This window comes from Chamaea fasciata, unplaced genomic scaffold, assembly GCF_029207755.1.
Source record: "Chamaea fasciata isolate MVZ Bird 193981 ecotype frontalis unplaced genomic scaffold, bChaFas1.0.hap1 SCAF_8, whole genome shotgun sequence".
Classification (NCBI taxonomy): Eukaryota; Metazoa; Chordata; class Aves; order Passeriformes; family Sylviidae; genus Chamaea; species Chamaea fasciata.
Window position 1 is genome coordinate 8,455,999 of NW_027094093.1, and position 22,833 is coordinate 8,478,831.

A 22,833-nucleotide genomic window follows, 5' to 3' on the forward strand; every position below is an offset into this window, starting at 1 on the left:
GCAGACATTGGTGTTTGCTGTAAGCTGGTGGAGAATGTGTTGCTAAATCTCTGAGTGAGATCCATGGCAACGCTGCCAAGGAACAATTGGCTTCCAAACCAGAATTAGGGTCCGTGGGAGCGGATCTGGAAAAGCCTCATGAAGGCTGCGTGGCCAAAACTGAGTAATTGCATTTTGTTGTAACTAAGCTCCTTCTTAATCACAGTCAAGAGAAATTTGTGGAACCAATTTTCAGTTGTTTTTCAACTGAAGACCTGAAGTTTGGCCACAATGGGTGCTGAGGATTGCACTGTGCCTTCTAGAGACGCGATTTGTTTTATCCAGGAGGATTGTCATTTGTGTTCATGTGGAAGTAGCATTTTCTGCAACTCTGTTTTGATGAGGTCTTGTACAAGTGCAGTGGGTGTGAAGTGGGCGGTAAAGGAGAGCTAGGGATTTCTGAAGCATTTTGTTAAGGTCAGTAGTCTTCACACAAGTACACTGATGAAAGTGAGGCATTAGGGCTATCGCTGTGATGAAAGAAAAGTTGTGGTAAAAGGCATCACTTGGTGTAGGATCCTTTTCTAGAGTAATACCCTGCTAAAAAAGATGGTTACGGTGGAAAAGTGCTTTTATTGAAAAATACCTTTTCTAATTCTTTTTAAATGTTTGTAAGACTGCAATTTTAAAATATAAATCAGTAAATTAATCCCTAAGGTGGTAGTCAGATTTAGGCTTATAGTTTTGTGGTAAGTAGAGCTTGAGTCTAGATCTGCACTGGTTGAAAAGAAAAGTTGAGACAGTTGTTTTGGAACAAGAAGAGTAAGATGCTCTTAGCAGAGGAGAGTTCTGTGAGGATGCTTTAGTAGTATTCCCAGCTTTGGTAAGGTATTTGAGAACTGAAAATACAGCAGTACAAAAAAATGGAATAATAAGTCACAAGCTATTAAAAAAAAAAAAAAGGTAAGGCAAGTATGCTGAGATTGTTTCAGAGACAACACAGTGGCCTCAGAAGAAAATATTTTGAGTAACTGCCTTTTCTATCTCTGTAGGCAAATGGTATAACTGTAAATGGGGATATGCCATGGTAGCAAAAACCAGGTTAAATAAATATTGTTGGTTTGATTTATCAGGTTTGTTGGTGACTGTTGATACATGGTGTTGTGGGATCTGACTGCAGGTTAGAGTATTCTGATGCTGCTGCTGCACGTCATGACCTGATGAGAGGAACACTTCTTAGCTGGGGAAAAGCCCAGTTTCAGGGTGCTCTTAGAATAATTCCTTTCCAGAAGGAAAAGACTCAATAATGCTGAAGTCATGCTGCTTTTTTTCAGCATAACCCATGTTCTTTGGTACCTCTGGGCACACGGTAATCATGACTGGAATCCTGTGAGATTTGTTGTCCCACCCCACGGTAGGTGAGCCACACAAGCGAGCGGAGAGCTCTGGCCAGCCGGCAGCACGTTGTGGTGTCACCTACAGCGGCAAAGCAATGGGCGCTTTCCCCTGTAGCAGCACCTAGGCTGAGCTTTCCCACATGACAGCAGCATACAGTAGGCAGCTGAGCTCAGCCCGAAGGCATGTGTTTGACGTGCCTCCCACTCCTCCGACCACCTGGCGCTGCGCGAGAGGCGAAGCTGCAACCTGATGCCATAATGCGTGACAGCCAGGTGTTCAGCTTGCTGCTTCGTATGTCAGCGTTGCCGGATTTCAGGGATAACCACGGGGGAAAATGATGATGAAAACGTTAGTAGGAGAGAAGATTGCTGTTTGACTCAAATCAGAATAAACCTCCTCTTCAAATGCACAGATGCTAAAGCGTAATGAAAATCTTTGCTCTTCGTGCTGTTGTGTATGATGTTTAAGAATGCCTAATTGGGTGCCATAAAGTGCCCCGAAATCATGCTCTAATTCCCCGCTACTATGGCTTGGTTGGGAAGATAATTGCTCCTCTCCTAGGTAAAAAACGAATAAGGATTTCTGCAGAAAAAGTGCATGAATCATGAACTTTAACTGCTAGCTATTAGCCAAGTTATGACTAATTATGTTTTGGATTGCTACATATTCAAATTATGATGCAACAGATTATACTTTAGTTAGATTTGCTGTAAAATATCTTTAAATTTTGGCAAAGAGCAGACCTTTTCAGGGTAAGCATTCTTAAGATAGAAGAAGTAAAAGTTTAGCAAATGCCTTCAGTATCATCCTGGATTTGGGAAGATAAAATCTTTCCCACTGCCTTGGTTACATCCCTTAAATTATTTAACTGCTTTAAATTTCACTTTTTATATTGGACTCAGCTCTTTGAAGTGCATGGAAGTAGACCACTGTTAGCACATGACTGCTTTACAATGACTGTTACACCTCACATGATTTCAGTATTATTGTCCTGTTTGTGCTGCAGCTGTCTCCCAGACTGCTTATTTTTTTTTCAAGTTTAGTGGAAGCTGTCTACCAAGTAATGCCTCCGTAATGCTTTCCCAGGTATTCTTCTCATACCATCATAACCTTTAGGTGCTCCTGGTAATTTTACTGGTGAAACAGAACATAATGCCAAAACCAAGGAATTTTTTTCTTTCCTAACCAGAAAAGGTTATGAAATCCTAACAAGATCTCACCCAAGGCCATACAAGAGTAACAGGAAAGGCACTGCTGAGCCAGGGCTTGTTCCTCTGCCTTTCCACAGGTAGGATTCATTCCAGCTGAATACTTTCAGCTCTTGAGGAATTCTCTTTACTTGTACAGAGGTAGTATGATAAATATAATGGAAATGGCTTGAAATCTAACTTGATTATTGACTTGTAGGTGAACGGCATTTCTCTGGGGAGAAATTGCAACAGCTTTTAAGACCACTGATTGCTTTGGATTCAGAGTTAGATTTAGAACACAGAGAGCCTCTAAGTTAAGAGCACAAGTTCAAGATCACGAGCTGACTCGTGGACACTAAGCTATTTTAAATTTTCTGAAAGCACTGTTCTGAAAGCATGTATAGTGTGAGAGTTGTGTCCACTCGGAAAGAAAAGGAACAGTCTTTCCTTTCTCTTTCCTCAGAGAGCCTTAGTGACTAAGGCTGGTGAAAAATCAGCGAGACTCACACCCAAAATGCTGCAAAGCTCGTTGCTGATCTTGACACCTCATCTACAGAGGGCTTCATGACTTGTTCTCATCTATACTCTGGAGCAATAAAAACAGACAGTTTTTTCATTCCATACTTAGTGTAGTAGTTCTTCATCCTGCAAATTCACCCTGTCTAGCCCAGAAGAGAATAATTCTGTTTAATTTATCAGTACACCTAGTAATTAATTGGAGCCGTTCACTGTTGAATGAGCAGTACATTTGCACTTTTCCGTTTCTTTTTGTTTTGCAAGATTGCTACAACAGATGTTAGCACTATCACTTTTTTTGAGATTATTTAGAAGTGGCCAAGAGTGAACAGAGCTGTACTTCTTGCCTATTCAAATTCAGAAGTTGGCCTGTAGCCCTAACTTTTTCCTTCGGATATTGTCAGGGCTTTTATAAACTAAATAGGAGAATTGGAGCTTTAGTGTTCAGATTTTGTTAACATTTTTTATGGATTCAAACATGTTAGACTTGCATTTCAAGCCAGAGTTATAGTCTTATTTCTTGCAGGGGAAGACTTGACAGAAAAGCAGATGCAGTTGCATTACTGGTTTCATTGCTGGTGTTAAAGCAGTGTATAGATATCTACTTGCTGCAGTTAACATTGTTGGGAGGAAGCTAAAGTGGAAGCACAGAGCTAACTTGAGTCAGTTAAAACACATCACTCAGGTTTTTCTTGACAATTTTGCTGAGGTACATAGGTACAACGCTGTTTGTAAAGATTCTAGCTTGTGCCTCCCATAATGTACTGTTTCCTAACCTTATTATTTTATTGAAATGTGCTAAATTTATAAGTTGGGGTGGGATATTTTGGTTATTAAGTTTGTCCATCCAGTACTTCAGATTATAGTAACCTGCTTTGTTTTACTGCAGCTTTAACAAAATCTATCTGCCTGGACTGAGCTGTCCAAACCTAATCTCAAGCAGATTTGTTTTTTGAGACGTTTAGCCAAAATAGGTCATTCGCATCCAAGAGCTGATTAAAAAAGAAACCACCCAAAAAAACCCTTCAAAAACCCTCAAACCCCCAATGAACAACCACAAACCCCAAACCTAGACTCCACAGAATTGAGGAAAAGCTACCTAAAGCTATGAATGGATTTGGCCTTTAGTTCTTCCTTTGAAATCTGCTCATATTTAGCAAAACAGTCCATCTGTGAAAAATTGCAGTGCCTTTATGCTTAGTGGTGATGACTTCTGTGTTCAGCTGTTAAATTCCCCACAGACTCTGTTGAGCATGTTGGACAGTTTCTCCCCTAACCGCAGCTTCCAGCAGAAGCAGGATGCGCTGGATCTGCTTTAGGGACAGGAGGGCAGTACTGCAGGGGGGCCGTTCCCCTTGCTAAAGGGGCTGTAGGGCAAGAGTGTGCTGGGGAGGGTTGGGATGGGAGATGCTGTGAGAAATAGGAGGGGAAATGCTACTTGAGTTACAGGTAACTGAAGTTAGCTAGGAGGTACAGGGGGAGCAGCACTGGAAAAGGACTGGCTCATGTTGGGAGGAAAAGAGCTGGGCAGTAGAGCCAAGAGGAAGAACTGAAGCAGGAGAGAGATGAGGGACTGCCCTGTTGCAGGTGTGCACGTGCATCTTAGGGCACTTGGACACTGCCTTGGAATGCTGGATTCTACCTGGTTCATTCGTGTTGGGATTCTTAGGATGCCAGGCAAGGAAATGATGCTGTTTCTCACACATCATCCCTCATTGGCTATTTTCATTGTTCTGAATACACAGCTTGACAGTGAGGTATTCATAAATGCTGCTGAAGTCTCTCAGACCTGAGCCTTGTAAATATAAGGATGTAACAATAAGAACAAAAGGAATCATTGACATCTTAAATTGGTTGCCGGTGAACACATTAATAATCAACTATTCAGCAGCTAAAATCAACAAGATCAAAGCCCACAGCATGTTCCATGAGTAGCCACTTATCTTAAGGTCAATATTAAATCACAGGAGCCACAATTGCACTATGGTAATTTCAAGTTTGACAAAATAGAAAAGACGCATACTGCATAAAATCTACATGGAATAAAAGTTGTCTGAGTTTCAAGATGGGATGCTGGTTGGAGTAGACGCGTTTTGGAATTTTGCGTATTTTCTTGTTTATTGCTTGTTTAATTTTGTTTTCATTGATTCCAGGAATAAAAAATTCCATCACTTTTGCACTGCCTTTGTGCAGAGTACAATTATTACCAGGCAGCCAATGATGTAATTTGTGTGAGGGTAAATGGATTTGCATTGGCTTTATTTTACCTATCGTGAGTAAAAATAATCCTGCAGGTGCTGTAACTGGACTTTGGTGCAGACTGGGAATATGTTTTGTTCCCTGTCAACTGCAAAATCCATGCTGCTGCATCTCTGCAGCTGTTGCTATATGAACTGGCCCAATTAAAGCAGTAATGCTTAGCTACAGGGTATATGGAAGTTAATTGGAAGTCTCTGAATGGTTTAAGAGCCTCACGCAAGGAGATGCTATTGATAGTTCACATGAGCGGGACGGCACTGCTTGGTGCCTGAATGTCACGAGTTAAAAGTCAAAGGGCAAAATGTTGGTCTCTGTTAAAGCCAGTGGAAGTTTCGCCATTGACTTCAACAAAAAGAGGATTTCTCCCTTAATTCCATAACTTTGGTTAGAAGGGGAGCTGTGCTGCACTTTAAATTCTTGTGGCTTCACTGAGAGTCTGTATTCCAAAAGTTTTTAGATTTTTATTTAGTCTGATGGTGTTTTGTGGGAAACTAAATTGAAAGTGTATTTAAGGGCCCCAGGGACCTGCTCTGGTGAACTGCATCGGGAGAAACTGAACATCTGCTTGATGCTCGGACACAACTTTAGCAGAACTCCTAATCATTCAAAAGAAATTGCAGAAAATCTGTTTGCTTTTAAATTTCAAACCTCATTGCTCAAACTTTAAGTTTTAATGTCCTTACATACAAATTTTTAAAAAAGTAAAAAAACTCAATACAAAATATTTACCACCGAGGCAGAAAATATATAAAAGAGGAAGGAAAAGAAAATCAAGCACTTTTGCAATTTTAGGGTGGTTTTACACAAAGGAAAATTCAAAAGTGAATCCTGGAATATAACAAAAACGTGCATCATACTAACACGAAGATGTTTTAACACAGTGATTGTGTTGCCTTAACAAACACCTGATTTATCAGGTCTATTTCACATGTGAAATAAAATGGACTTTATAGTAAATAGATCTTTTTAATTTCAATTAACAATTTTTTACTATAAGGAAAATGTACAGAATTTGTGTGGAAATCCATGTACTATGTTTACTCAAATACAGAAAATACTTTGCTGCAAACTTTTAAATATAATAAAATGCATTTAATAGCAATCTTTTGTGGTATCATTATTTATGAACATAACATTCAAAATATGGAAATTCAATTGTGGATCAAAATGACCATAAAAACAGTAACCCAAAGAACCTTATAAACATGTCAACAGCCATCATTTATCCTAAATGGCTCATACCAATGTAAAAAACATATAAAATGTAGAATAATTCTCAACATATGGTTTACTTTGTTGCATTGTTCCTACATATTATTTGTGTTAAAATCCAGAAAATTATATTATGAAGAGTATATTGGGGTTTGTTTATTAAACTAAAATACAGGTTAAAGTCATTCTTTTCTTGTGATGAACATATACCAACAGTGATTAAAAAATAAACATTTATTTACAAAATATTGATGCATACATATTACACAAGTCAGTTATATCAAAGTGGTTTTTAAACAATATCTGTAGCAACCAACTATTTGCATTGGTTTACCATAGTGCAAACGGTAATGTTGCAAAGGCAGGTTAAAATGTGGGATTGCAATTTGAGTGTTGGATTTCACTGCTGCCTTCTTTTTTTCTATGCCTAGAAAACTATTCCTTTTCATTTAAAAAATATCTATTTCTTGCGAATGTTGAATAGTGTACCTGAGGATAGGGCAAATTCATTATTAAGCCTAAATTCTTTCACTTATATAACTATCTTTCTATTTACTCAGCCTGCTTACTTAGCACCATTGCCGTTGATTGCTAACATACTAATGAGAAAAAGGAATGGAAACACGCTAAATACACTATGCCATCCCTAATTTCAGGGTTTGTCCGTTTATGTGGAATTTCATCTGATACATTTCACAAGCCTGCACTATATATTCAAGTGTTTAAGGATGATTCTGGTGGTATTGTGTAGTGGCGTATATGTTACCAGTATATATGTTCCTGTAAATATGGTATTAAGTGAAGCTGTGAGGAAAGGAACCTAAAAGCCTGCCCCTTCTGTCCTCAGGTGAGAAGGAGTTTGCTTTTGATTACCAGTGTGTACTGAAACCTGCACATAAATTTGCATCCAAGTGACTGAATATTGATTCCCTCATAATGTAAGGACTTGGTGGATTAAATCCTGTGATTTTGATTGTAGCTTTTCTCTTTTGCTGGCTCACAAGCAGCCATCAGGTTGTCCTTTAGTTCACGTTTTGTAGCTGGTGCTGGTAGCGCACAGGAGGTCGGCAATGCCTTGTGTACGTAACTTCACAGTTTGAAAGACTGGCGGGGGGGAATAACTTTTTCTATTTTTTTCCTCTTCTTTTTTTTCCTTTTTTTTTTTTTTTCTTTTTTTCTTTTTGTTAGCTTCCACGCTTTGTGAAGCAGTGGATCTGACGAGGATCTCATGAGCACCCGCAGCGATCTACAACCATGGCCGGTATCTTGCCGTAGATGATTTGTTCTTTGCCGTTGAAGTACAGCATATTGATGGGGGACATCTTGGTGGGTGTGCAACAAGGACCCGCTGAGCCTCTGGGGTTGGCTTGATGCACGAGGTGGGTGTGAGGGTACTTTTGTAAAAACACAAATTCACATTCTCCGGAGCAATAATTGGCTTTGTATCTTTTAGGAGCGATAATCCAATCCCATCCGAAGGCTTCAAAATCCACCGTCAGCGGGTAGCGGCAACATCGGGATTCTGTCGAGTGCTCGTCACAGTCGAGACCGAAATCTCTGCGGGACCGTTTTGGTGTGTCTGTAACTCTGACCTCTAAAAATGGGTTCTGTGAGGAGAGGAGAAGGAATTGGAGTCATTTCTGAGGTAAGCCCAAGTTCACTAAAAACATGCAAGCAATGTTTCAGGTGTAGATGTATCAAATTAATATTCTGAAATGAAGTTTGCAAACAAAATTTGACCAACAGTTCTGTTATAGTTATCTCTGCATTTCCCTGCTGTTTCTCAGGCATAGAGCCTTAAGACCTTAGTATTTGTCCCTGAAATCACCATTGTCTTGGTGCTAGCATCCTTTAACTGCTGTAAGAACATTTCAGAAATTTGGAGGACGCTTAATTTTTCCTTTTGATGTGTAGTTTGTTTGTTTGTTTTAAACTCCATAGTAGGAGCTTTTGTGAGTCCTTCTGAAATTCCCTTCATTAAATCATATTGAATTCAGGCTTTCTGGATATCAAAGAAAGTTTTTTGTCCAGACCAAGGAGGACAGAAGCTGTTCCTCTGTTGCTGTCATGCTTTAATGACTCTATGACTGAATGAATTTGGAGGGGCAGCTAAATATTTTGACTCCTGGAAGAGTCCTGTGGCCAGGAATGTACTTTGACCAGATCTCTGAGCCACATGCCTCCTACTGAAGGTGTGTTTCCACAGTTACCAACTGAGACTAGAAGGAAATTGCAATCTTCATGATCTCAAGTTTGATAAAGTTCCCAAAGTTGCTCCCTTCCACACACTGATTTCTGCCCCCTGTGTTGGTTTGGCACCGATGGGTCCATCCCATGGAGACCATTCCTCAGGATTAACAGCCCAGCTAACTTTTTTTCCACAGGTTTCCCTCTCCCCAGATACCTGCGAGCTGTGGAGCTGCTGGAAGTGCCCTTTCCAAAGGTAAATTATATGGGGAGGTGCTTGCTGAGAGGAGCACCCCTGTACTGGGAGAGGAGCTGCTGGAGAGGAGCTGGAGGGAGGAGAGAAGATATTTCCTCTCCCATTATCAGCTGTACCTCTAACCCTGCTCTGCCACTGAAATGTTTATTTATAGATGATGATAGCCATGGGTTATCTGTATGGATCATCATTTCAATGGATGGAGGTGGTGAGGACAGTCCTGATCGTGATATCCAGTTGGCCTGTTTCAAATACAGGAGATCCACTTTATATTGGATATACAATCAAGATACCACAGAATTTTTCTTTTAAGCACTTTTAAATTATACTGCTCTGAAGTTAAATGTTGCATAAATTTGGTTGGACACAATGGTCTTTTCCAACCTAAGTATTTCTATGTTTCTGTGATCAAGAGATTCATCTACTACATAGAAGTAAAAATAGAATAATATTCTTCATACTTGATTCAAAAGGAGGTATCACTTAGTTGTGATAAATTCAGAATTTTGTATAGGTTGTAGATGATTAGTGATTTACAGGAACAAATAGCAAGGGAAATGCTGTAGTTTCACTTCAGGTTTCCTACAGGTGTACTTGTAGGTACACTTCAGATGTAATTTGTTCGTCTATTTTTATAAAAACAAACCAGGTAGTTATTTTGTGCTCTTTCTTATCATCATGACTCAATTATTACATCAAGCAGAATTTCTCTATTTAGACATTTCTAATAGGTAGAATGATACACTCTGCCAAACACTGAAAGGTAAAGATTATAACATTATGCAGAAGATCTGTTCTCACCTTCATAAAGAGACAATTTTTGTTGTTGTTAATAGAAAATGCATGCATAGAGAGTATGTAGGAACTCCTTCACCTTTTCAGTAATATTGGAGGCATCTTTCCTAACCAGTGAAAGAATCTACAGACTGTTCTTTAACTTCATGTGAAATAGCTGCTTATTAAGCAGTATTTGTTCTCAGAATTGAAAACTGTTACTTTGATAGTACCATCCATCAGTAATTGCCAAAACCTTTTCTAGTTAATGCCTCACAATGTCTGTCTGAAATACTGCAATTTCTCTGCATTTTTTAGATATGGAAATTGAGGCAGAAGAAAGCTGTTGATTTTTGGCATGATCAGATAGCAAAGAATCAAAGAATTGGATATCCAGAGCTTTTATTTTCCATTCCCTAAACAATGCATCCATTTTATCCTTAAAAAAAGAGCTTAAATGCTTTTCAATCAAATGGGATTTTTCTAAATAGACTTACCAATCCATCTTCCCCCGGTCCTGGGAAAGTTACAGCAAGATTCCGTCCGTTCTCATCGAAAGCTTTTATTTCGATGCCTAAATTGGATTCAGGCTGTTTGAGCCAGTTTTGCAACACTGTCTTCACATCAATACTCTGCCAAATACCGGTGCCTGGGTTCATGTCAAGTTTCAAAGATCGAATTCCAGTATATCTTGTACCGTCTTTCATGGGTTTAATAAGTCTCAGGATCTGCACAAACACCGTTGTAGGTTTTTGGACTTGCCTCAAGTATATCCACAATTGTGCCTTTACTACTTTGTTATATTGTATTTTAGAGCTAAACTTAAAGAAGCAACATTTTGGTTTTCCCTCCATTTGTACAAGAAAATCAGCTATAAATGAATGGAAAGAACAGATTACTGAACAGGGAACAGGAAAAAATACGTATATAAACCTGACTATTTTTTTTTCAAACTATATAGAAAATATTACAATATGTTATAAAGAGTACCAACAACAAAGTGTATTTAACTTAATTCATTTTCTACAGTTTACACTCTACAGCAATTTTAGTGGATGTCAACAAAATTACTATTCTATCACTTACTACCAATTCACTTCTGCCGGTCACCTCCTGAGGACCTTCATAAAGCATTCAGAATAGCAACTTTGCATGAGCTGACTCAACACGTGTGTGGTGATCCAGCTATTTCTAATTTACTCCAAAGCCTCAGCCTGCTGAAGACCATACAGCCCTGGGCAAACTGCACAAACACTTACATTGCTTCTCTCAGTGGGAAGAAAATAATTGAGGGGATTAATGTAAGGATCATTTTGTTTTCATTTGAATAATATTAGAGGAAAGTCACGTGCAGTGCTGCATTCCTCCTTCCTGTAGCCTACGATGCAGCTGTCATACCTAGTCATGGCAATATCTTTCCATGCCAGGATAAAATGGGTAGTACTAATCCTAAATGGTGCAGGGCTTTAACGTTCATAAATCTCATCACTTAAGATACCTGTCTATTTAGTGCATTTAAAATAGCTCAAGGGCTTTTTATAAGAAGTAGGAAACGAACTCAGAGCAATGAAATACAACGACTTTTCTTCTGTCACTGTAACTATGTAGCAGTTTGATTTTAAAAGAGTTATAAAGCCTTGAACATAAAAGTCTGGAATAAAAGTGCAGGCAGACCTCAGCTTTGTGATAAGGCTGCAGTAAAATAATGCTGTTAAGTGCCCATCTTAATAATTACTAAGTTGAAAAATTTCACTGAAAAATTTACTTTTTCATCTGTGAGTTCATTTTTAGCTGGTGGGAGCAGCTGATATTATTCTAGTCTGCATATCATGACAATATCTGTAACTGCTAACGTGTCTTATATGCCCTGCCGTATTTTTCCTTTTTGACATCATATTCATAAGTGTTATTTAAAAAAACAGCTGCCATAGTCAAATACTTTAGCTGATGAAGAACATAAGATACTACAGTATTAGCTGTGCAAAAGATACTTGATAGGAGCCATAGCAGATGTTTAGCACTCGAAAGATAACTCAGAATCTGCTCATTCAGTAAATGCCTTCATTCTTCCTCGGCACGGCTACGTGAGCTGATTGCTATAGCACGGACATTTTTACATTTAATCTGTTACACGCATATTTGCTTTAAATATATAGTTTTAACTCCGAGGTGGGTGGTGCTAGTTTATGGGATCAGCAAAGAGGCAAGAATTTAACTCTCTACTTGCACTTGCTGTAGCATGTTGCAGTTAGGTAGGTGTAGTGCTCTAAGCTGCATTTCTGTTGATTTCTATTGCTTCTAAAAATACTGGCCAGTGAAACCTCCCTCACAAAAATATAGTTCTCTCATTATCTGCACTTGTACTTTATATTTCCGAGAGGAAATGCCCCGAGTGCTGCAGATAACGAAGTTGACTAAACTGCAGATCTCCCTTTGCTTTCTAATGCAATGGGCAAATCCTGAGTGCTACAGGGCACACACGTTATAAGGAGCCGAAAACCGAACAGTAAAACAAAGGATCGCCACACGGTCATCTGAACCTGGCTCAAATTCTTTAGAAATAACGCTCTCCTCCCTCCCTCCAGCAGACTTCAGCCAGCAGCCTGTTGGGAGAGCCTGAGGAGGAGTTGTGTGGCTCTACAGCAGGGAGACAACTCTCTCGGAGGGGCAGTGGGAGGCGAAAGAAGCAGGGTTACTTACACTCTGTAGGCATTGTGATAATCGTTTCGGTGGTGGCATGATAGTCATCATCTTCCAAAGAGCCATCGCTACTGTCATCTCTCTGCACATCATACTGATCAATCAGTTCCTGCAGTGGAGGAGCCTTGGGTAAAAGTTGTTTAATAACATCCCTGCTAATGTTAGGAGCTTGTTCCAGACGCAGTTTGCTGAGGATTTGAATTTTTATGGCTTCTATTCTGGAAGATTTTGTATTCTGTCTCCACGTACAAGCATTGCACAGTCCATCCTTCTCAGCGTTCTCTGTGGGCTGACTACTGTCATCAAGAGCAACCGGATCAACTGAAATCAGCATGAACAGGTAAATAGAAGCATAGAGCGCTAGCTTTTGCATGATCTCACATTCAGTGCAGCACTTTTCCCTTCTTTTTTTTTCCCCCTCCCCCTTCCCGTTTCAGCACTAAACAGATCCGTGAAAGCAAATGCAATCTGAGAGACAGCTTGCCACACTGGTGTACCTTATATATTCCAAGGGGGCTTTTTATACTCCAACTTTGATTAGGCTCATGTCGTCAAACCCGACGATTGGTTGCTGTCCCAACAATGAATCTGGCTGTCAGAGGGTAAAGCCCTGTCGATCACAAGTCACTAGACAGCGTTTAGTTACAGCCAAGGGTGAACTGATTTATCTGGGTACTTCGCAGAGGATATGCCTTCACATTCTGAAAGGATATATTTCCAAGTATTGTGGGCAGCAGTACTGAAAGACAGCACTGTCATTCTTAAATATTATACTAACTGTGTACTTGTACTATGAATCAAGAGAAACCTTGCTCTAAACTTGCTTTAGGCTTCTACCAATCTTTCTGACTTGAAAGTTTGTTCTATTTAAAAGAAAATCCCGAGGGGTTACTTTTAGCAGGCAGGAAAATAATACTTTAGAAATGGATTGCAAAGAGTACGAATTTATGTTGTTAAGCAACTAATATATATTCAGCAGTTTTTATTTCAGAAAACCTTACTGGGCTTTCCTAGACACTAGCTAAAGCAGTATTGGAGGTTTTGTGCATATCTGACGCTGTGCAAATGCCTGTCTTATTTGTTTGCCCCTTTAGCAGATATCAAAATCCACAGAACAAATCCTTTACTGAATGAACAGGCAGTAATGAAAAATGAGTCTGTCCCCTCTTCACGCTGTCACTGGAATCCTGGGCAGTAAATTAAATATCTTTAGTAACAAAGGTATTTTTAAGGAATATCTTTAGCTACTCACTCTAATATTACACAGGAATAGTTCAACTTGCTTTTTTCATTATTAGTGAAAGCATTAAAAGACTTAAAGTATTTAAATCTCTACTGTGTATCCATCCTCTTTTTCCATGTAACCTTTTATTTCTCTTCAAAATGACTCTGTATTATGACAACATAAGTGATATCTCTGTGCCCTTTACTTTCTACTCAAATACTTAGAAATTCTCTTATGTCCTGCTTGTATGTTAAAAAATACAGTTTTAATATGCTATCTGCATGAGATACATCTCTCTGTGTTTGTATAGGTTATCGCTTTTAAAATCTTAGATTTGATCCTAAAATCAGAAACCCTGGAATTGGTATATATTGTATGTATTTGTATATTTGAAATCTGTGTATTGCAGCAAAGGGAAATCCTGGAATTTCATGCAATATGCCAAAGTTTGCCTAAGTTAGGACTGAGTTTTCAGTTTCTCACAGATTTTCTTTTCTTTTCCCATTCTGAGTACACCTAAAAATATGTCCAACAAGGTGTTTTGCATGTGTTCATGTAGGAAAAACGTTGATACAAGTAAAGATGTGGACAGAACTCTCAATTTTTTTCTTTTTTCTGCCTGGTCGTTCATATTCTTTTTCTATCACGTCTCCAGGGCATGCAAATTCATTGTATACCACAGAACTGAGCCTAATATTTAGCTCATAACCAGTGACATAAATCACAAGTATTCAATAGAAATTGATCGTCCTGCCCTGATGTAAAGTTGATGGTTGCAAGTGATAGATGTATCATGCTCACACATTCCAGGCATTTAGCTTTAGGGTAAGACCCTGATATTCTGATTTTAGCCAAAACCCATGTTTCAAGCAAGCAGTTTAGCTCCTGAGCATTTGATTTTTACACAGAGACCGATGCAGCTACTCTCAACATGTGGTAACAGAGATGGGCCGTGGTTCACTGGAACAAGAAGTCAGGAGTTTGGGGTGCAGACTGCCTGCCATTCCTATAACATCTTTAAAACAGACTCTTAGTGCATTTCAAGTGCTAGAAATGTGTTTTGATGGAAGATGCATAGGGTGATTCACAGTTAGAATCTTTCTGAAAAGCACTGACCTGTTCGTGAATTTGAGGGGGATTTAAGTTGGGGTTGTTTACTATTTCTACACTTAATGTCATAATAAAATTGTTTTTAGTTATTTATTTTAAACCAAACATAGCCATGTGTCTATGGAAGGGAATCTACCCCAAGTGGAAACTTTGACAGGTACCAGGTTTCACACCAGAAACCGTTTAAGATAATGATCCATCAATAATGATGAAAATGATCATGCAGTCATTGATATGAAAGTAATTAAATTTTCTGGCAGACCATGGCTAAAAGCTACTCTAGAGGGAATGGGGCAAGAGAGGTGCTCAGCAAAGCAGTGCCTCAGCACCGTGATCCTATTGGGCTGTGCTCTGCAGCCACACTGGGACCTTGCCTGCTCCTGCTTCTGCAAGTCCTCCTGCTCCGGCTGGCCAGCATGAACATGCAGAGCGCCAAGGTTCTTTTCCCAATCTTCTGCAGAGAGTCTATTAATCTGCAAGAGTCCCTTTGCTGCCTTGTGTGCAGCATTTATTTATGGCTGCAGGACCAAGGCCCTCTCCTGTAATCCTGAAACCCCAGGGAGCTCTGAGCAAGGGCTCAGCTTGCTCTCAGGTGACACGTGGTAGCAAACAGACCCTGCTGAGCACCGCTGTTTAGGAGGCAGCAAGAGCAGCTGGAGTGGTGACACAGGCACTGGGGGTGACAAAAGCACCCCAGAATTCACCAGCAGATGCATAATAGAGAGCAATATTTTTCCATTTCCCTCATAAAATGCATTTCATATGTGCTCTGAATAACTCCAGGCTGTTAGTAGAATACTTTTCATCTTTTCTGGTTGCTGGCTTATTCTTTTTTCTCTGAAATTGCAAGAATTTAGGAAAGAGCACAAGAGTTGCACTTGATCAGGAGCTATTGAAGGGTCTAATTCATTTGATACTAATAGAATATGTGATTTATTTTTCTGTCTGACTGCCATTGTAGTGTTTTCAGGAAAACTGTGATGACCACAAGTGATGAAAAGTGATGACTACAGAAGTGGGTAATAGAAGAGAAGAAAATAAGTGATGAAGAGACCAGGTAAAAGTTGTTTAAAAATTTATTAGGCAAAAAAATATTTTTAAAAACCCCAACAACAACAAAGCCCTAACACATTATCGCTAGCAAAACTAAAGAAGAGTTAAAAATGAAATGCACATCTTACTGAACTTTATGGCATTTTAATATGATCTTTGGGATTTGTGTCATTCTACCCGTTGTGCCTGCCAATAGTGAATAGTATTCCCAATCCTGACTATGCGAAGATCATGGCTCAGGCCCCCAAAATCAAGCACTGCAAGAATGTTCCTTTGTAAAGGGAAAAGGCGTACATCTGTCTACCTGGCAACTTCTCCTCTGCTTTCCTCCTTCTACCATGAGGTTTTGGAAAACCTAAAAAAAAAAAAGGGAAAAGAAACCAAACCCACCCCTACAAATTTGATAAAGAGGTTTCAAAGACATGCTGTAACTGCAAGTTCTATGGAAAAACAGTGACTGTACAGAGGAAAAGGAGATTACTAATGCCCTCCCTGAGGAGAAGGCGAGCAGAGCCCAAGCATTACCCATCCTTTTTGGCAGGCTCTCGTTAGCCAGAGAGCTCGTGCTCCCTCGGCAGCGCTCAGCACGCCGCTCGCCCTGGAGCATCCCCGGCCTGTCACCCCTGCCCGGCCAGGGACAGCAGGCTGAGAGCTCAGTTTGTTTTGGGGGAGGACCAAAGAGACGTGGAAGGCAACCAGGACATTTCTGAGAAAAGGGAGAGTTACAGGAGTACGAAGGAGCTGCTTTCCTGGCAGGGGAGGAAAGGGACATGGGTTATAACCCTGCCAGCAACTGGATGACTTCGTCCTGCTGTAAGCTACGTTTTCAAACGTTTCCCTACAGCCTGCAGGACCAGAAATTCACTTTTCTTTATTCTGTTGTTTAAGTTAAATGAAATAGTTCTCATAATTGATTCACCTCAGAATGTAGAACTGGAAGAAACAAAGCAGGTGTTGCAGTGTAAATCTGTGACTGCTGTTTACATTGATGTCAAGTCCTACCTCTGAACCAGTTAGCTTTTCTCCCTGGTTTGCTTATAAGGAAGAGATAACATTCCTCCTGAGCTGCTGAGGAAGGTACTTAGTGATTCAGTAAGCTTTTCTCTTACTTTTGTCAGCACAAAGCCCAAATTCAAGAATAACAAAATGAAATTAATAGGAAACTCCATTTTAAATCTTTTTGACCAGAGTCATCTCTTCCTTTGCTGCTATAAGCTGGAAATAATGTTTGTGCAGTTATTTTGTTTGGAACAGTTAAATTTGAATAGAAAAATTCAGACGTGTCATAAAATGTGTTGGAGGTAGGGTGTTTCAAGTGCTTAACTGTGAGGTGCTTTCTCTTAGCCACCTGAATCACAAGATAAATGTATTACTTTGAACCACAAAGCAGATACAAGACCTTATCTATAAAACACCTAGAAAGAACTCTTGCAATAACAAAATGCCAATGGAAACATCATCCCAATTACATTATGTAAATGTAACTACTGTAAGGCAAACAGAACCACTTTTAAATTTGTTACCATGAACTAAAATATGAAAGCTGTAACTTGTGTGAGTTCTTGCTCTGGAACAAATGGGCTGAAAGAGTTTGTCCTTTGCTGGTTTTTTTTTCCCCCTAAAAAAGTAGTCATATATAACCTTCTAAACTTTCTGCTTCTATCAGCTGCTGGAAGTCAACTTCATAGATGTTGATGGCATGAATATTTAATTCCCTCAGCTTACCAAGGAAGAAATCCACCTTGGTTTTACCAGTTCTGAGTTCTAGATCTCCTATTTCACACAGGAGAAGGGCAGGTGTGGCTCAGGGTATGGATGCCTTGGTACACTGCCATCTGGATGGCGTATCCTGCCACTCCTTCTCAACCCCTGCTGGCAGGAAGTTTTCCCATGAAGACCAAGACATTCAGCAATTTGGGATTTTGAGTAGTCTCCCCTGAGGTGTACTTGGGTCTGTGGTTTGAGTACCAGGACAAAATATCACTCTGGCAGATGATTTCCTCCACTCAGGAGCTATAGGTATTGCACTAGTGAGTCCTGCCTGCTAAGGAGCGTCTCACAAGCCATGATGTGCAATTGCGCGATGGATAAAATGGGGGAAACAGCGAAAGGGCTGCTGTGGCCGTTTCAGCCCATGACGGACCTCTTGGCTTGCCCAAGAGATGCTGCTGAATGTAGGCTTTGAGGAAGTTGTACAGGGTTACCTTCAGCTTTTGGCCATCTCCCTCCTGCCTGCAGCTTTTGTGTTGCTATGCATAATTGTGGAATTAGGCCAAAAATGCCCTGTTGCCTTTTCCTCTCCTGTGTGTTCCAGTACACACTACTCCAGAGCTAAAATAGTTGAAATGAAACCTAGAAACAGATGGGGAAGTATATAAAGTTCATTAAAAACTTTAAAGGAAGAATGCAGTTATAGTGAAAGCTTCCAGTTTTTCTGAGTTCTTTTGTATTCAGGATTGTATTCTGCAGCCTTTAATATGGTGTCTATATATCTTACCATATATCTTGTAAAAGAGCCCTGTTAAATATCTACTTAATTCTAAGGGTTCTGCCCTTCTTAAAGGATGCTGTCTTTTCTTTCGTTCCTTTACAGTTGTAGGTTTTCTGCTTTTATCTAAAATTCCTGACATTCATCCTGGCTTTCATCTTCAATGTCTTTTAAAATAGCTGCATCAGCTGCTGCATCGCTGATGGGAAACCTTGGATTCCTCTCAAGAGTTGTTACCCGTCTTGGAGAGGTTTCACTCGTGCGTTTTCACAATCAAAGTGCTTGAAATACCAAAATACTTTGTCTCAGCATCACTAGCTACAAGAATGCTTGTATTTTCTCCGAGGCACAGCTCTTCGGAGGGGATTTTCACCCCAGGAGGTCAGTGATTTTGTGTGAGTGGCCTGTCCTCTGCTGGGTTCTTCTGGAACAGCATCTGCTGGGAAGCGAGGGCTGCTGTTCTGAAGAGTCTCTTTCCTTTTCCTGTTTCTTTTTCCTTTTCTTTTTTCTTTTTTTTTTTTTTTTCCCTTCTTTTTCTTTTTTTTTAGTTTTTTTTTTTTTATTAATACATAGGGGTTAAAACTCTCAGGTGTTTCTGTCTTGGCTCTGATCACCTCACAGTCCCATGGCTCATCTCCGTAGAGTTCAAGTGTGCTCCAGCACAGCCAGTGTGTCTTGGAGCCACCAGCTCAGGGCTCTCGCTTGCATCCCATTCCTCTAACCCTAACATGTCATCCCACAGCTTGTCATGGCCAATCCTGGCGTTGTCCCCTCTCCCTTCAAGTCTACTTTAAAGCTCTGTCAATCAGCCCTTCTGGCTGATAAGCAAAGACCTTTGAGGAAGGTGAATTCCATCAATAAGGTAAAATTATGGCAAAATTAAGCTTCTTTCCTTTCTGCCATGCTCTGGCCTATGGTCAGCTTTAGACAGGCTAATTTGAGGCAACTACCACTAGGACTGAATGAAAAGTGGTGGTAACATTCTCCAAGAAATCAAGCAACATTCAGATTTGCAGTCATCCAAGGAGGCCTTTGAATCTGGCATATTCATCAGCAAAGGTCAAATTGACAACTTAGAGCTAGGCTGCCCGATTCAACCCTGGCATTAAAAATGCTGGTAATGTAAATTTTTAAAAACCCTATGGAAAAAATTTAATCATCTATTTTATGATTAAATGTAGCATATTACAAATGTATAACCCTACAAGGTCATTTAATGTCATATGTGTATTATGGGGAAAAGCAGGCACAAAAGGCTGTGGTTTCTGAGGAAGCTGCTTCTTTTAAAGTAAGACCCCGAAGAATCAGGTGTTTATGAAAACCCCTCTACAAAATAATGCAGAGACAGGAAAATCACATAAGCTGCTTTAGGGTTTTAGAAGACAAAGAGCAGATCAGAGACTGTGTAAAATTTCTTGATGTATTTGACTCTCATTTGGAAGAAAAAAACATAAATGCTAATTTTTTGTAATAAATTAGGTACCTTTGAAGGATTTTCACATAACTAGCACAACTGTTTAAAGGCGTTGGGGCGTCCAAGAAGAAACTCAGCATTTACTCCCCCTCCTTTATTTATATCTTACTTGTTGTTCACTCCCTGCTGATGCAGCAAAGATGTTCCCTATTTATGAGCTCCATTATGAAGCATCACATAAGAGTATCAGCTGAAGGAAAGCTGCCTATACTGGCTAAAGCTTTAGCTTTTCTGCCCTTTTCTCCTGGGAATTTCCTCTGGCTACTCTAGCAGACACTTCCAATTCCTAACAATTTTAAAGGCTGATGCTTTAAAAATTTACAAGTTTGCTTTTGGGTTTTGTTTTTTATCCTTGGGATTTCAAGTTTTTCTCTCCTTTCAGCCTGCTTGTTGGCAGCATTAGCCAAGTGGTTGTTAGGAGACAAAGATAAACCACAAGGGAATTGACTGTTTGGGGGTTTTTTACCTTCAGTGACAGACTTTCAAACCCCCTCTACCTAAAAAAACTACTTAAGAATTAACTCTTCATAGCAAAGAGCCCAACTATCACTGTATCCATGGCTATATGCCTAGACTCATGGAAACCACCTAAAGATTTTATATTCTCTGTTGACGATGCAAATGACTGAAAGGATGCATAAAAATCAGAATTCACAGAGGAAATCTGAAATTGTTACAGTGGCTGTTCCTTCAAAGTTTAGTTTTAAGATATCCCAGCATAATGAAGGCTGGAGAATGGCTTTTAGTGAGTAGATCTGGAAGAGTTAATGGAGAAAAATATTCCATGGATACCCAGATTAATAGATACAGAGTTATTTGTTTGCTACTGCTTTTGTGATAACTACACAAAGCTTTTTTTATGTCGTGTGAACTTTGTACCAGGGTTTTTCCAGTACATAAATATGAGGAACTTCACAACTGCTTCTGAAGTTTTGAGAAGAAAAAAGGCTTGCTGCACACAATGCCGAGGTTATGATCAATTAAAAATATAATCACTTGACCCAACTTAAGGCTTTCCAAAGCATACTAATAAAAGAGATTGATGATACAATTAGGAATGCAATGCAAAATGGAAATAAAATTGACTACATCAAATTACTTTATTGTACTTTCTACAATTTACTGAAGTTGTTCAACATTAAGAAATGGAAGCATTTTGTCATTTTGTCCAAAGCCTCTAGAACAAAGGAAAATTAATGAAGAACTATTGAACTGTGCAGTTGCCTGCTTTGCTAATTTTAAACTTAATTGATGTATCTAATGATTTATATGAGCAACTCTGAGAAAGCAGTGTGGTAAATTTTAACATCCCAGTAATAACTTCGTAGAGAGAAATTGCTTCAGTAGATCCTAAATTGTGTTAAAAGTTACTATGCTGGTATATCTATAGTTATAGGGTTTGTGTACATATATTCCATATAGGTATGTTTAATTAGACATTCAAGTCTAATTTTGAGCAGTTTCTGCTCAAAAGCTTTCTCATTGCACTGGCTGGTTTGAGATATGAGATTTCCTTTCTGTATAGCCCTTTCTGATAGCCAGATCACACTATCAAGCATTAGCTGGGGGATCATAATGTCACAAAAGACTTTCCACAGTTGTGCTACCTGACCAATTCTGTATGTTTCTTACAAGAAATAAGGTTTATCAAAATAATGCGAAGGAATTACTTATTTCAGGATAGATCTGGAATGGTATGCAATGTGTATGTACAGTTCATAGAGGAAGACTGTACCTAGAAATGCTAATTAGTTAGTGATTTACATCTTGTACTTTGGGCTAACATTTAGAGTCACCTGATATTGATATAAGCTAATAATTTTTAATAATAACTCAGATTAACAGGTTTTGGGGGGGTTTAAGTTAAACATTGCTATATAGGGCTAAATTTCATGTCCTTTCAGCCAGTTACAACTAATAAAGAGTAACAAGAAGCGGAATGCTGGTAGGCAACTTTGTAGCCTCTTCTGTGAGTAATTTTGAAAGAAGCATATTACAAGAGAAAGGATGTTAGTTTTGCATTATGATGTGCTGTGTTTCAAGAAGCTCTTTGAATGCCCCCAAGCTGTGTTAGCCCAGAGTGAAACAGAACAGTGCAGCAAGTACAAACTCGGAGGATAATACCAGCAAATATCATTGCATAGCACAAAATTTAATTTTTATTTTCTAGTGAGAATCTAATTGAAAAGTGGTTTTCAGTATAATGGTATCCTTTGTGGTTTGCAGAGAGGAAGTCACATCTGTCAGTAATTTCTCCATACAGCAAGGTAAGAGGTGTGTTCTTTTTGGTTAACTTATAAAGGATAAGAGCCCCAGAATGCTCTGAGTGTTCGTAGCATTTGGAAAGGGTTTTGCTTCCTGAAAACAGCCATCTTCCGAAGCTGTCAGTCATTGGGGCTGAGCTGCTCTTTGGGAACTGGCATTAATATGCAGTTCCTAGAGCAGACCCGTCATGCTTTATGCCCCTCTTCCCTCTCTAATAAGTCTTTGCTATCTGCAGTGTATAAATCATAGTAAACCTTTCCCATATCCTTCTTCCTTGGGAAAATAACAGGCCCTGGGACCAGAGCATGGCTGGTTGGATGCTTGTGCTGGAAGGAAGGGCAATCAGGGACCCCACACCCTCACCAGAAACACACCAAAGGATCACCTCACATGAAAAGGGTCCTGGTGGCCTGGCCAAACCTTTCCTCTTTCTGTACAGAATTAGAAAAATCAGCCAGTGGTACAGGGGAGTGTTTCCACTTCCGTTTTTTCTCACAGCACTGTCCCCCATGGAGTTTCTCTTTCAGTATAAAAGCAGACGAACACACAACACAAGCACTCCCAATCCTGGGAATTAGTAGAGGTTAAGGGGAGACCAACATGGACTCTGTAGCTGCCTGGTTTGTGAAGTAACAGCTATGGAGCACGGGAATGGTGGTTCCTCTTCTCCCAGCTGCAGGTTGTGGTGATGCTAAACAAATACTTCTCCATCTTCCAGCAGTGCATTGGGCTTGGAGTGAATTATTT

At 39.6% G+C, this 22,833-nt stretch overlaps 1 protein-coding gene and 1 long non-coding RNA gene across 4 annotated transcripts in view; one reads left to right on the top strand and one right to left on the bottom strand.

The window, feature by feature from the left end:
• The window catches only part of LOC136293153 (uncharacterized), a 56,928-nt gene that overhangs the window by 23,714 nt on the left and 10,381 nt on the right, over nt 1-22,833 (top strand). The window contains exons 2-8 of one of the 3 annotated variants that reach the window (XR_010722096.1): nt 7,743-7,933; nt 8,008-8,199; nt 8,939-8,997; nt 12,637-12,811; nt 15,768-15,863; nt 18,527-18,728; nt 22,048-22,088. This is a non-coding gene — a long non-coding RNA (uncharacterized lncRNA). The remainder of the gene's footprint in view (nt 1-7,742; nt 7,934-8,007; nt 8,200-8,938; nt 8,998-12,636; nt 12,812-15,767; nt 15,864-18,526; nt 18,729-22,047; nt 22,089-22,833) is intronic. The other 2 variants (XR_010722097.1, XR_010722098.1) reach the window with 2 other exon arrangements.
• MSTN (myostatin) lies at nt 6,083-12,946 on the bottom strand. The gene is made up of 3 exons (XM_066189571.1): nt 12,472-12,946; nt 10,269-10,642; nt 6,083-8,161 (listed from the first exon to the last, which is right to left on the bottom strand). Exons 1-3 carry the CDS (start codon nt 12,842-12,844, stop codon nt 7,781-7,783), a joined length of 1,128 nt encoding a protein of 375 aa, XP_066045668.1. The 5' UTR covers nt 12,845-12,946; the 3' UTR covers nt 6,083-7,780.

What these genes read in the sequence shown, in the direction of transcription:
- MSTN (XM_066189571.1), bottom strand. Translation starts at nt 12,844, where the DNA reads ATGCAAAAGCTAGCGCTCTATGCTTCTATTTACCTGTTCATGCTGATT. An exon ending in TATCACAATGCCTACAGAGT is followed by an intron (nt 10,643 to 12,471) that starts GTAAGTAACCCT and finishes ATTCATTTATAG; the next exon opens with CTGATTTTCTTGTACAAATG. An exon ending in GACCGGGGGAAGATGGATTG is followed by an intron (nt 8,162 to 10,268) that starts GTAAGTCTATTT and finishes CTCTCCTCACAG; the next exon opens with AACCCATTTTTAGAGGTCAG.